This window comes from Natator depressus, chromosome 7, assembly GCF_965152275.1.
Source record: "Natator depressus isolate rNatDep1 chromosome 7, rNatDep2.hap1, whole genome shotgun sequence".
In the NCBI taxonomy this organism is placed as follows: domain Eukaryota; kingdom Metazoa; phylum Chordata; order Testudines; family Cheloniidae; genus Natator; species Natator depressus.
The window spans coordinates 41,201,671-41,217,063 of record NC_134240.1 but is presented as its reverse complement, the minus strand read 5'-3'; the positions used below and the strand labels follow the sequence as shown (position 1 = coordinate 41,217,063).

Sequence of the window (15,393 nt, the reverse complement as noted above, 5' to 3'; positions counted from 1 at the left end):
CTAGCGAACAAAGTTTTCTTGAACAATCTTAAGATCTGTTTCTTTATCTGGTGATGGTGGGTACTATTAGGGCAAAATCATCTTCTTAACAGCCCGATATTACATTGTTTTAATGTAATTTAGATGGAATGTGAGGATGTGATGTTCTGCTTCTTGTCTTATGGCTGCTGCTTGTCTAATATGGCTTCAAACAAAGGCCTCAGACCGTACAATATGACTAGAGAAAAAGGCCTTGTACAAACTAAGTACTCAATGGCACAGCTTATACCCTAGATCCTAGGATACATAATCAGTAAGAAGTGGAAGGCCTGTCTCATAGGGAGCTATTAGGCTGAGTTCATTGTAAAGTAGTTTGATAGCCTTGGATAGCAGGTTTTATAGATGTGAAAATATTAAAGAAGCATAGTCCTTCAAATATTTAACCATGTGCTTAATTTTAAGTACACAAGCTGTGCAGGCAATGGAACTACTTTTGTATTTAATATTAAGCATTAAGTGTTTGCAGGACTAGAATTGTAGTGAAAAACAAAGGTAAGAAGAATCAACTTTATTTAATTCAAATAGCAGCTTGAAGAAAGTTGCTATATTTTCCTTTTCAATGTTTTATGAAATGCACAGAATTTTACTTTAAAACTTTTATATTTATTTTATATTTAGGCTTCAACAGTAGCATATATTATCAACTGGTGATGGATCTAGCATAACAAGCTTAATAGTGAATATTGTTTTTTTGTTATTCCTTTGAGTATAAGGGTCTTACTATTACTTGATCTCAGTGCCTCAGTCAGAAGTTTTATTCCTACTTATACTCACAAGGGTGCTGAAAAGTCTGATATTTAGTATACCCAAAGTACACTCCATGGATGAGTGGATAACATGAAATGAAGACTAACTTTAGGAATCATCAGAGATGAAGTGTAGTTCTCAATCCCCAGGGTAAGAGCACAGCATTGCTCTCTCCATGCTTTCCAATGCTTGGTTGTGGAGTGATACAGCCTTGAAAGAAACTGCCTGCACTTTGAACTATGTTAATATAGATCTAAGAATTCATGCCTTAGTGGCAGTTTTTCCTTATTAAAGGGAATGGTTAGGGGAAGGTTCAGACCTCATTTGGTAAAGTCAGTTTGCTTTTAATGGTACAGCACAATGGCAAAAAGAAAACACACAGCACCATCAAGTTGTGCACATAGCTAGCCATTTTAACTGTGAAGCCCTACTAATCTTACCCTTTCCTCCCCTCCGCCCTCCCTCTTATGGATCAACTTTACTTCCCTGCAGCTCTTTGTTTAGTCCCCAAATTAATTCTGACTTGATTACTTTTCTTTAGGAAGATGAGGTCCCTTGCATGCAATCTAGGTGGAAAGATCAGAAAGAATTTATTATTGCATGTAACAATAACTCTTCTTGATTGCCAAGAGTGTTTTTTGTCCTTTTTTTAAAAGGAACCTCAATTTGTTAGCTCCCCCACCTACCCAATACAATACTGATTAACTTAATTTCTGTCAGAATCTTCTTTATGTACTGCTCTCCAGCCCACATGCCAAGGAGAAGCAAAGATGACAGGCAGGTTATTTTCACCCCTCTTTGAGATATTCCTTATTAATTGCGGAAGATGTGTAGTAGTGTTGCAGTAACTTGAAATATCTTAGAACACATTAGTGTCCTGGAGCTTGAGTTTATAAGCAGATGCTATATTACGTTTGCATCTAATTAAATAGCTGACTTATTAATAGTTGCTACTGAACAACTTCTGTTCTAGAAGTTCATTCCTGGTTCTATGTTAGATTACCGCTAAATGAGACTTCTTAAATCAATGTTGTTCCGGCAGAGTACTGTAATCTTCTGAGAATTTTTTTTTCACAGAAATAGTTACTAAGTAATTACTCTTTTATCTGAACGTCACCAATATCAGCAAGTATTATCCCCATTTCACATACAGTGTAATGAGCTCTGCCTACAGAACAATGAAGCCTATGACCCTCTCGTTAATAGTCATCAACTGGTGCTGCCAACAGTTCAGTTTCTGACAATGTAAAAGCTCTTTTAGTTAATCTTTAATGTACATCAGAGTGGGAGTTTGAGTATATTCATTTTTGGAGTGGCCTTTGAATTTCTGTAGTCAGAAGCATAATTTTATCCCCTCAGAGGGTGGCTAGGAAGGGATATAATGTGGACAAGTTTTCTTCTTAAACGGCAGAGACAGCTTTCAAGAGTCATCAAACCCTTCTATATTTTGGGCCATAGACCTTATTGGGATGGGCATGGGGGGCCTGAATTCTCAAAGTAAGACCTTAGTGGCTATATAGGCAGGAAAACAAATGAATGAGTCTCTTTAGTCTTGATTTTATTGCTCTGGGATTTTTTTTCACGCTTTGATTTCAGAGGAAGCAGATTGACTCTGCTCCATTACTGCATTTCTGTGACCTATCTGGCTGTTAAGTTTTGGATTTAACTTGTTACCTCAGTAACTGAAGTTTTGCCTACACTAGAAAAGGTTTGCTAGTGTAGCTAGTGGAAACACAGCTTATATAAGCAAAAAATTACCAGTAAATAAGCTATACCAATAAAAGGATATTTTTGCCAGTGGAACTGCATCTACACTAGATCTTTTGCAGCATAGCTATGTTGGTTAGGAGTGGGGAGGGAAATCACACCCCTAACCAACCAACATACCTATGCTGGCAAAACTGAAGTGTAAATCAGGCCTAAATCCATGGGCATTGCCAGAGTAAAGCCAAGTCTACACTACGGATTTATGCTGGCATAGCACTGTTGGTTAAGGATATAATGAAGCCTCTAGTGTATGTGCAGTTAAACTGGCAAAACTGAGCTTTTCCCAGTACAGCTTCTTTTGCTCATGTGTGTGTGGAGGACGGTTTTACTGTATCAATAAAAAGTACAGCTTTGTTGGTATAGCTGTATCCACTCTAAGAGCACTTTCCTGGAATAATATAATCATAGTGGTATTCCTACACTACTACAGTGCTTTTAGTGTAGACAAGGCCTAAGAAGTAAATCTACCAGAGTTTAATTTGATGTCAACACTTGGACAATGATTTTGAATTGCTGAAACCTAAGTTTGACTCTAGAATAGATTTTGTGCACTATTTTAATCAAGTATAACATTTCTCATTCATGAGTCTTGCAATTCCATTAGGACAGGACGTGGTCACTGTCACTGAGTTCGTTTTCAAAACAAAAAAGGCTTAAATGACTGTAGTACAATCATTCCAGTTTTTTGGCCATCCGTTTTTAGTCCTGTTGCTTGTATACAGTATTAGTCACTGTGGATGGGTTGGGCAGTATTGACCTTTTATAATTGAGCAAGACAAAGTGGAGGAGAACATTGCATTCCTATGTTATTAGTTGTACCATGTGGTTACAAATATTCATTTTGTTCAGTTTCAAAGCAAATAGGAACTTGTCCCATTAAAGGAAGGAAGCATGTTGTCTGTACATACAGAACCAGGGTGAAGAGATTTTAACTGCAAACTTAGTGCAACATGGATGTAATAAATTCAATATCTCAGAAGGCAGAGTGGCAGAAGCTAGCAAAAATAAACTGAGATTAGGCCAGAATTCAGTTACAGTTTAGTGAGGAAATATTTGATTTATGCTATAAAGGACTCAAAAAGAGACCTGCTCACTTCCAGTACAAAGTGGAATTGTGGTTGTGTCTTAATGTTATAAGACTTTCCTTTTGATTCCCCGTGCCTTACACACTTGATGAAACAACCTATTTGGGCCTGAAATTTCACATCAGTCCTAGGTCCGAAGAGTTTTTTCCGCAAAAATTTTAAGTTAATTGAGCAACATGTTCTGGAGTGAAGGAATGTGGGGAAAATCAGCAGCTTTTCTCTTCTTGAAAAATTAATCTAACATTTGTTCCCAAAGTTTGCTTGCTGTAAAGATTATTAACTTATTACATATTGATAACCAGTAAATTAATGTAGTGGCTTGGCTGAAATTTTGTTGGAGTCACTATTTCCAGTGAATACTATAACTTCTGTTTTGCAATTTTATGTCCTTGTTTAGTGTTACAAATCATAAAAGCCTAGAGGTACAGCTAATCTTCTTCTATAAAATCCACAGATGCAAATCTTGCAAGACTTAAGTACCATGACATGCATAACTAGATGTGATGTGCAAGATCTATACACCACTAAGACAGGCAAAGAAGAAATGAAGAGATTAGAAAAGGAAATAAAACCTCCTGTACTCTGAAGCAGTTGCTACCACTTTCAGTATTATGGTAGGGCCCTCCAGCTGGGTTTCATTGGGCAGCATCATAAAAGAAATAAGTAGCAGGCTGTCTTTGTTCCAGAGAGGAAAAATAATACCCTCTTTACATTCTCTCTAGGAGAGAACTTAAGGTAGGAAGCCCATGAAACATAAGGCCATACAAAGTCTGTGAGGAGAAACAAAATATCTCTCCAAATGAGGCTCTGTTAAGGGCTGAAGCCTGTGAAAGAAGAGATGGTCTAGAAGCAGCAGCTTTTGCTGGGCCCTGGGAACAAAAAGGCCAGTAGCTGTCTGAATTTAGGAATAAGACAGACAGTTTCTAGAACTACTGCATTTCCCCAAGGACAAGGTTTAGAGGACCTGTTTAGTTTCCACTTCCATGAGAACAAGGAACTCTAGTAATCCCAGAAATAAGGTCCTAACTTCCTTGAAATAAGTGACTTGGTGGATTATTTCCACATACAAAGAACTTTAATTATGAGCCTTTGAAGAAGCCTTGTGTTAGCCAACAGGAGCGGCTAACTGGGGAGTTTTGCGAGGGAGTTGGGGGGGGGGGCTAGATACACTTAACATTCTTTAAATTTACAGCCAAAAACACCCCCTGATAAAAACAAAACATCAACAAAGGAACAAGCTGCAGGAGAAAAAAGAAAATGAAGGCAAAAGCCCAGCAACAGAGTGGGGCTATCCAGTTTATTGCACCCAATGCAACATGTATGATTACCTGCCCTAAGGGCAGGTGGCGTATGTGTGCATTTGGTGCAAGTTGCTCCTGGCCCTCAGAGACAGTGTATAGGCTTTAAGTGGCTGAACTGGAGGAACTAAGGGAGACAGAGAGGTACATAGATGAGACTTTCTGGGACACAGTAGAACGGTCCCACCCCCGGTCTGACAACCTCTGTGCTGTTGAGGAGGATGAAAGTGTCAGGGAAGAGGAACATCCAACTGGAGCAGAGGGAAATGATCCCATAGTTGGGACTCTCCTTCCAGATGATGTTGTGGTATCCTCTCGCACCAAGGATACCTCTCTGGGGGAGGGAACTCCAGTTATTAGGAAGAGATGGCAATTCGATCATTAGAAACATAGATAGCTGGGTTTGCGATGACCAGGAGAACCACATGGTGACTTGCCTGCCTGGTGCGAAGGTTGCAGCTCTCTCGAGACATCTAGATAAACTTATGTGTAATGCTGGGGAGGAGCTGGTGGTCATGGTACATGTAGGTACCAATGACATAAGGAAGGATAGGAGAGAGATCCTGGAGGCCAAAGTTATGCTGCTAGGTAAGAGGTTGAAGTCCAGGATCTCCAAGGTAGCATTCCCTGGAATGCTTTGGCACAGGGCCAGTTAGACGGGCAGAACTGCAGGGTCTCCATGTGTAGATGAGACAATGGTGCAGGGAGGAGGGGTTTTGATTTATTAGGAAATGGGGAAACTTTTGGGGAAAGGAAGGATGGGCTCCACCTAAACCAAAATTGAAGAACTACTAACTGTAGTCTGTAACCTCTCATTTAAATCCGCTTCTGTACCAAATGACTGGAGGATAGCTAATGTGAGGCCAATTTTTAAAAAGGGCTCTTGAGGTGATGCCGGCAATTACAGGCCGGTAAGCCTGACTTCAGTACCAGCAAACTGGTTGAAACTATAGTGAAGAACAAAATTGTCAGACACATAGGTGAACATAATTTGTTGGGGAAGAGTCAACATGTTTTTTTTTAAAGGGAAATCATGCCTCACCAATCTACTACAATTCTTTTGAGGGGGTCAACAAGCATGTAGACAAGGGGGATCCAGTGAGTATAGTGTACTTAGATTTTCAGAAAGCCTTTGACAAGGTCCCTCACCAAAGGCTCTTAAGCAAAGTAAGCTGTCATGGGATAAGAGGGAAGGTCCTCTCATGGATGAGTAACTGGTTAAAAGATAGGAAACAAAAGCTAGGAATAGTCAGTTTTCAGAATGGGGAGAGGTAAATAGTGGTGTCCCCCAGGGGTCTGTACTAGGCCCAGTCCTATTTAACATATTCATAAACGATCTTGAAAAAGGGGTAAACAGTGAGGTGGCAAAATTTGCAGATGATCCAAAACTACTCAAGACAGTTAAGTCCCAGGCAGGCTGCAAAGAGCTAGAAAAGGATCTCGCAAAACTGGGTGACTGGGCAACAAAATGGATGATGAAATTCAGTGCTGATAAATACAAAGTAAAGTACATTGGAAAACATAATCCCAACTATACATATAAAAAGATAGGATCTAAATTAGATGTTACCTCTCAAAAAGAGATCTTGGAGTCATTGGGGATAGTTTTTGAAAACATCCACTCACTGTGCCACGGTAGTCAAAAAAGCAAACAATGTTGGGAATCACTAAGAAAGAGAGAGACAATAAGACAGTGTATTGCCTCTCTATAAATCCATGGTATGCCCATATCTTGAATACTGCGTGTGGATGTGGTCGCTCCATCTCAAAAAAGATGTATTGGAATTGGGAAAGGTTCAGAAAAGGGCAACAAAAATGATTGGGGTATAGAACGGCTACCATATGAGGATTGATTCATAAGACTGGGACTTTTCCGCTTGGAAAAGAGATGACTAAGGGGGGATATGATAGAGGTCTATAAAATCATGACTGGTGTGGAGAAAGTAAATAAGAAAAAGAAAAGGACACTAAACTATCTAAACTACTACATGCCACAAGGGGCTACAACAGCAGTTCCCTTAACCCACCCAGCAATATTGTTAATCTATCCAACTATACTCTTAGGACAGATTCTTCTGCTGGGCTATCTCTGCGCCTCTCCTTCTGCCCCTCCACCCCCACAAACATGTTACAGTTCTGTGGTGACCTAGAATCCTATTTTTGACGTCTCCGACTCAAGGAATATTTCCAATACACCTCTGAACAACATACTAACCCACAGAGACCTTCCTACCAAGACTACAAAAAGAAGGATTCTGGGTGGACTCCTCCTGAAGGTTGAAACAACAGACTGGACTGGACAACAGACATAGAGTGCTTCTGCCAACGTGCACGGGCTGAAATTGTGGAAAAACAGCAATATTTGCCCCATAACCTCAGCCGTGCAGAATACAATGCCATCCACAGTCTCAGAAACAACTCTGACATCATAATCAAAAAGGCTGACAAATGAGGTGCTGTCATCATCATGAATAGGTCGGAATATGAACAAGAGGCTGCTAGGCAGCTCTCCAACACCACTTTCTACAAGCCATTACTCTCTGATCCCACTGAGAGTTACCAAAAGTAACTACAGCATTTGCTCAAGAAACTCCCTGAAAAAGCACAAGAACAAATCTGCACAGACACACCCCAGGAATCCCAACCTGGGGTATTCTATCTGCTATCCAAGATCCATAAACCTGGAAATCCTGGACGCCCCATCATCTCAGGCATTGGCACCCTGACAGCAGGATTGTCTGGCTATGTAGACTCCCTCCTCAGGCCCTATGCTACTGGTACTCCCAGCTATCTTCAAGACACCACTGACTTCCTGAGGAAACTACAATCCATCGGTGATCTTCCTGAAAATACCATCCTAGCCTCTATAGATGTAGAAGCCCTCTACACCAACATTCCACACAAAGATGGACTACAAGCCGTCAGGAACATTATCCCCGATAATGTCACGGCAAACCTGGTGGCTGAACTTTGTGACTTTGTCCTCACCCATAACTATTTCACATCTGCTATGGGTACCTGCATGGCCCCACAGGATGCCAACATTTTTATGGCTGACTTAGAACAATGCTTCCTCAGCTCTCGTTCCCTAATGCCCCTACTCTACTTGCACTACATTGATGACATCTTCATCATCTGGATCCATGGAAAAGAAGCCCTTGAGGAATTCCACCATGATTTCAATAATTTCCATCCCACCATCAACCTCAGCCTGGACCAGTCCACACAAGAGATCTACTTCCTGGACACTACGGTGCTAATAAGCGATGGTCACATAAACACCACCCTATACCGGAAACCTACTGACCGCTATGCCTACCTACATGCCTCCAGCTTTCATCCAGACCACACCACACGATCCATTGTCTACAGCTAAGCTCTTCGATACAACCGCATTTGCTCCAAACCCTCAGACAGAGACAGACACCTACAAGATCTCTGTCAAGCATTCTTACAACTACAGTACCACCTGCTGAAGTGAAGAAACAGATTGATAGAGCCAGAAGAGTACCCAGAAGTCACCTACTACAGGACAGGCCCAGCAAAGAAAATAACAGAACGCCACTAGCCATCCCCTTCAGCCTTCAACTAAAACCTCTCCAACGCATCATCAAGGATCTACAACCTATCCTGAAGGACGACCCATCACTCTCACAGATCTTGGGAGACAGACCAGTCCTTGCTTACAGACAGCCCCCCAACCTGAAGCAAATACTCACCAGCAACCACATACCACACAACAGAACCACTCACTCAGGAACCTATCCTTGCAACAAAGCCCGTTGCCAACTGTGTCCACATATCTATTCAGGGGACACCATCATAGGGCCTAATCACATCAGCCACACTATCAGAGGCTCGTTCACCTGCACATCTACCAATGTGATATATGCCATCATGTGCCAGCAATGCCCCTCTGCCATGCATATTGGTCAAACTGGACAGAATAAAAGAATAAATGGACACAAATCAGATGTCAAGAATTATAACATTCAAAAACCAGTCAGAGAACACTTCAATCTCTTTGGTCACTCGGTTACAGACCTAAAAGTTGCAATTCTTTAACAAAAAAACTTCAAAAACAGACTCCAGTGAGAGACTGCTGAATTGGAATTAATTTGGAAACTGGATACAATTAACTTAAGCTTGAATAAAGACTGGGAGCAGATGGGTCATTACACAAAGTAAAACTATTTCCCCATGTTTATTCCCCCTCCCCTCCTCCAGTGTTCCTCAGACTTTTTTGTCAACTGCTGGAAATGGCCCACCTTGATTATCACTACAAAAGGTTTTTCCCCTGCTCTCCTGCTGGTAATAGCTCACCTTACTTGACACTTTCGTTACAGTGTGTAGGGTAACACCCATGGTTTCATGTTCTCTATGTATATAAATCTCCCCACTGTATTTTCCACTGAATGCATCCAATGAAGTGAGTTGTCGCTCACGAAAGCTTATGCTCAAATTTGTTAATTTCTAAGGTGCCACAAGTACTCCTTTTCTTTTTGCGGATACAGACTAAGACGGCTGCTACTCTGAAACCTAAATAAGGAAGTGTTATTTACTCCTTCTCATAGCACAAGAACTAGGGGTCACCAAAGGAAATTAATAGGCAGCAGGTTTAAAACAAACAAAAGAAAGGATTTCTTCACACAGTGCACTCTCAACCTATGGAACTCTCTTCCAGAAGATGTTGTAAAGGCCAAGACTACAAAATGGTTCAGAAAAAGAACTTGATAAATTCTGTTTGCCAGAAGCTGGGAATGGGTGACAGGGGATGGATCACTTGATGATTACTAGTTCTGTTCATTCCCTCTGAAGCACCTGGCATTGGCCACTGTCAGAAGACAGGATACGGGGCTAGATGGACCTTTGGTCTGCCCAGTATGGCCGTTCTTGTGTTCTTAATTTACTTCAGTTTATATCACACTAAAGAAAGCTTGACTGTCCAAATGTTGCTAGGATTTTTATTTTATTATTATTATTTATTATTATTATTTTACATTCTTGCTCATGTTTCTGAACTTTCACTAAGCAGGCAAGCCTCTTAACTGACATTTGAATCCAAATTGCAGGGACTTATTTTTAACCTGTACACCAAATAACAGATACCTTTTGAGGAAAATAAGTCTTAAATCTCATTGTTGTGGATTCATCTCCAGCTAACCCCAAAATCTGCCTCTAGGGTGTGATTAATAATTTGATGAAAGACAAGGAGTACTTGTGGCACCTTAGAGACTAACCAATTTATTTGAGCATAAGCTTTCGTGAGCTACAGCTCACTTCATCGGATGCATGCTGTGGAAAATACAGAAGATGTTTTTATACACACAAACCATGAAAAAATGGGTGTTTATCACTACAAAAGGTGGGGGGGGGGAGAGAAAACCTTTTGTAGTGATAAACACCCATTTTTTCATGATTTGTGTGTATAAAAACATAGTATGCATGCGATGAAGTGAGCTGTAGCTCACGAAAGCTTATGCTCAAATAAATTGGTTAGTCTCTAAGGTGCCACAAGTACTCCTTTTCTTTTTGAGACTACAGACTAACATGGCTGTTACTCTGAAACTTGATGAAAGATGTTTCTCTATTAAGTTGAGAACACTATTTTTCTTCCCAACCCGTAGATAAAAATCACATCAATCCCAGTAATACTGATTTCAGTGTTTGCAGTTAGGAAACTCAAGAATGATCGTAAATTTGATGCGCTCTGATCATTACCCAGCTCGAGGACTCCCTAAGGCTCTCTCAAACTGTCTTTTGGCTGCGGCTGAAAAGAATGACAAATGTGGAGAAGGGGAGAAACAGTCGGACACCATCACACTTAATCTCTAAAATACATGTTTGGTCATTTGGGGTGTATATTAAACCAGGCTTCTTAAATTAATATCCCCAAGGACTCTGAAATCTCGCCGCTGCTAACACACAAAGCGAAAGCCCAGCACGGTACGGTCCCGGGGTGGGTGCGTGTGTGTGATGGATAACCCCACTCTCCTTTCACCCCCCGGCACTGCGCCGGCAGGTGGGTGCACTGGCTCTCCCCCTCTCCGCGGCCTGCACCAGAGGTGCGTGTTTTCACATCAGCCCGCCGGTCGGGGGAGAGGAGGAGCCTCTCTCTCCAATTACCCCGTTACAGACAGTGTGTTTCTCCAGCCCCATACGTCCGACACAACAGTGCCCCGCTCAGCCAGTCTACGGGCGCGGCTCCCCTTGCCCCAGCCAGTCGCTCGGGGGTTGGTACCCCTAGCTGTCATTCCCGCTCGTGGGGTTTACCTCCTACCCAATCCCATTGCCGTAGTTCAGGTTGTCCCCGCCCCCTTCAAACAGCCCTTTGCTCGGGCTCTCGCTCCTCCTCCCACAGACATACACAAACGGCGCTTCTGTTTCCGTCTGTTCACGGCAAATCAGGACGGGAGGGTGCTCTCGGGTTCTCCCCCTCCCCGACTGCCAGCCAATCGGGGTGCAGAGGCCGTTGGTGTGTCTTGAAGCTTGGAGGCCGTTCTCTGTGACGCAGTGGGTGCGGGGCGGTGCCATTGGTCCTGGTGGGCCCCGCCCCTCGGAGAGAGGGTACCTCACTGTTTACTCAAGCTCCTTGCCCAGCGGTCGCTGTAGTAGCGTCGAGTGGGTGGCGGGGCCGGCCGCGCGTCCCGCACCACCTAGCGGCTGAGCCCTGCGCCGGTAGGGGACAGGCGCGGATCGTGCGCGGGGCAGGCGCCGGACCACTCGGTCACTGGTGTGGGGCGCTGAGGAGGCGGACAGCGGGGCCGGCGGCCATGAAGACGGAGATCTCCACTGCTGCGGGCTTCATCACCCGCCTGCTACGCACCCCCGGCGGCATCGGCGACGAGCAGCTGCGCTGCTTCAGCGAGTCACTGCAGGAGGCGCTGCGAGGTGTGGGCGGTCGGGCGGGGGCGGTGCCGGGGTCGGCCTGAGCCCTTCTGTCGGGGGCAGGAAGGTTCAGGCCCCTTGAACTGGCTGTGCCCGCAGGTGTCGGAGATGCCCCAGGCGGGCAGCCCAGCACCTCTGCTCCCTTGTCTCCCTCTGCTCCCTTGTCTCTGCTCCTCCGCCCCACGGCGTTATCGGTTCTCTCTTCCCTTGTTCGGGCCGACGGGTGGTTGGCGCTTGGGACGTCCCCACACCCCCTTCCCCGTCTGTGGCTAAATAACCCTCCATTGATTAAAAAGAAAAGGAGTACTTGTGGCACACAAGTACTCCTTTTCTTTTTGCGAATACAGACTAACACGGCTGTTACTTTGAAACCTCCATTGATTAGTATCCCCTCTTCCCAGCGTTAGTGTTGTGAATCCCTGTGCAGCTGGGGGGCCCTTCATAAAGGGATTGAGGGAAGGTGATTGTGTTGGAGTTGCCTGGACCCTTGTGCAAGCAGTAACGTTTCTGTCTTTCTCTTTGTTCCCTCGCACAGACCATTATAGACACCACTGGTTTCCCCTGATGCCCTCCAAGGGCTCAGGGTACCGATGCATTAGGATCAACCACAAGATGGACCCCTTGATAGGGAAGGCAGCCGGCATGATTGGACTGAGCCATCAGAGACTCTTCCAGCTCTTACCAAGTGAATTGACTCTTTGGGTTGACCCCTTTGAGGTGTCCTATAGAATAGGAGAAGATGGGTCTATCTGTGTCCTTTATGAAAGCCCCCCACCGGGTCTGAAGACTGCCAAAGCTCTGGAGAGTAGAAACAGCTGTAAAGAGGAATGGAGAATTGGCAGATCAAGCCCTTCCAAGAATTACAACATGATGACAGTTTCTAGTTAAAAATTAACATTCCTTGTACAATGATGTATGTATGTATCCCAGTTTCATAATGAAGTTAGATGATGTAATTGAGATGTTGATTTTCACCCCATAGCCATTAAAGTTGTAGTTGTACTGCCAAGTTCTTCGTTGTGGCCAAGGGCTAATGTATAAGCAGTTCTTTAAACTGCATGTAATTTTCTGGATTGTATACTGTAAATGAAATGTACAGTCAGCTGATTGTTCTACAGATATATATTTTGACAGAATCCTTGGCTATTTGTAATAAATAGAAAAGTTACTTAATTCTCTCTTTACAATGGCTTTTAGTTAATAACTTTTTACAAGATTCCTGTACTTATTGAATAACTTCTAGGAAAAAAACACAGCTCTAACCAACTGTAATTAAAAATCTCTCCAGTGACTTGCCTGTACAAACTTTTCTCAGGGTCATAAAAATACAGCTGGAAGGCACAAATGACAAATAACTTTCCTACTAACATATTTCATGGTGAAGAAATCCTGTCTTGCCCAAGCAGCTTTCAAAGAAGGAGTTACTTCTCTATAAACTTAAAGACTATCTTGGAGCAAACCAATACGGTAGAGACGTGCTCAGACAAATCTGTTCATCCAACTTTCAGTACAATACATAAAAACTTTTAATGAACATAAGATATTTTTCAGAAAAGTGTAAGGTTCTTTCGTTATGTCAGTTCACCTTGACTTGTTTTGCTCTATAGCCATTTTTTCCTTCCAGAACTGTTCGTAACAAATTTTGAGCAAATAGGAAGGTAGAATACATCTGACTTAGTAAAGGGCTTATTTATGCTTCTGGGTGTTTGGCTGTTAAATTGGAAAAGTGAGTTTTCAGTTAGTCATAAACATCTTTAGTACAGAGTAAGATAGTATATTCATCTTAAACCAGATGGAAATTGTACAGTTGAATGTAGTAATGTCTCATCTATATCCTATTTTACAAGAAATTACAAATTTACAGTACTAATAAATTTTAAAACTTTCATTTTATGCCATTTTAGTTGTTTTTTAAAGTTTTAAATATGATCTACAGTACTTTATCAATTACAGTGTTTGATGGAAGCAATGGTTTTAATAAAAAGTAGGCTAATAGCCTGCCAAATAGTCTGCTACATGGGAGATTTTGGTATTAATGCTTCACCAAAAGATAGAGTGAAATTGTTTGATGTTGGGAGGAGTTTGTTTTTTAGTAGTCATAAGCTATACGTTTTAATAGAACCTTTGAGGACTGCATACAGCCAGTGTTCATGTTTTCAGTAGCCCTGTACTAGATCATAATTACGTGGTTAATGAAAGAGAGCTTTGTCTACTGTCAGCATGTCAGCAATAAGCCTTGCAAAATGTCTCATTAACATGGCAAAACATGCACTTGATGGACAAGTCCAGGCAAGTTAGAAATAGTCCTTGTAACTCATCTGAAAATAATCCATTTTTGTTTTGGAAAAGCTGGTGAGCTTTGTAACTGCTGGTTACATCCTAATTAACTAGGTGACAGTAGTTTTGTGTAACAGGAGCTATTAATCTGAACTGAATGCATAATTGTTACATTCTTTAAAAAAAACCCTTACGTTTTTAAAAGTTAACATACAGTAAAATAACCGCTATGCTTCTAATATGTCACTCCTACCACACACACGTAACAATCAGTTCTAAACAGATGTTTAGTAGAAAGAGTAACTGAAAAAGAGAAAGTAGACTAAAGTTTCTAGAAGAAGAAGATTTTTTGAAAGATAGTACAGATGCTGTATTTTTGTTTCCTGATTTAAAACTACAAAATATAGTTCCATGGTTTAAATTCTTAACTAGTTGTGCCTAGTTTTCATTGAATGGAATTTTAGAATACTCTCTCTCTCTCTCTCTCTCTCTGTGTAGTTTGTGGATGAAAGTTGTGTTAGACCAAAACTGACCTTGTAATGTTTATATAGTTGAAATACATTTATGTCTATATAGGGTGAGACATTGCATAGTGAACTGTTTCAGCCTAAGGTGATGTAATATTACACATATAGTACATTATCTATCAGGAATGGTCTAATAATGCTAAGGACTGTAGTATGATTGTCTTGTATGGTAGCACTGTCTTTTGCATGAAACTGCATAGCAAAGAATTCGAAAGAAACAGAATCGGGGCAAGGGAAATAAAAGAACCAGTTTCAGTAACCTCTGGGTTCTTTCAGGGCAGTCTTGCAGAAGCTAGAAAATTATTATTTCAAGCTATGAATTGCTGGTTTGTGCTGCTTTTGGAAGAACACTTCTTCGGGTGCTAGCTAGAGAGCAGCAGGTACATTAGCTTTTTAGGACACTGGGTGCTATGAAAACTGCAGAGACAGTTCCCTGGCTGTGGTTTGACATGTAGACAGAGTATTTAAAAGATGGAAATGGCAGGCTTCATCAAAATGTTTCTCTTGCATGTTGCCTTCTGTGAAATTCTAAAGTGGAAGGGTGGAGATATACCTGAATGAATCCAGTCATTACATGTTTTGTTTGCTTGATGAAACAAACCATCTTAGCAAGTGCTTATAGAAAAAATCTGCTTTGGTACCAGGCTATTTTAATTTTTTTAAGGAGCACACTTTGCCATTTGAATTCCAAGTGAAGTATGTTCACGTGGCTGGTGTAACATGAAAAAGGTATTTTATACTTTTTAAATTGTAACTGATATGTTC

At 41.9% G+C, this 15,393-nt stretch overlaps 1 protein-coding gene across 1 annotated transcript; it reads left to right on the top strand.

Moving 5' to 3' along the window:
- The first annotated feature begins 11,565 nt into the window (after positions 1–11,565).
- Positions 11,566–14,623, top strand: LOC141991515 (protein BTG1-like). The gene is made up of 2 exons (XM_074959835.1): positions 11,566–11,827; positions 12,360–14,623. The coding sequence occupies exons 1-2, from the start codon at positions 11,710–11,712 to the stop codon at positions 12,710–12,712; spliced, it is 471 nt and encodes a 156-aa protein (XP_074815936.1). The 5' UTR covers positions 11,566–11,709; the 3' UTR covers positions 12,713–14,623.
- The last annotated feature ends 770 nt before the right edge of the window (positions 14,624–15,393 follow it).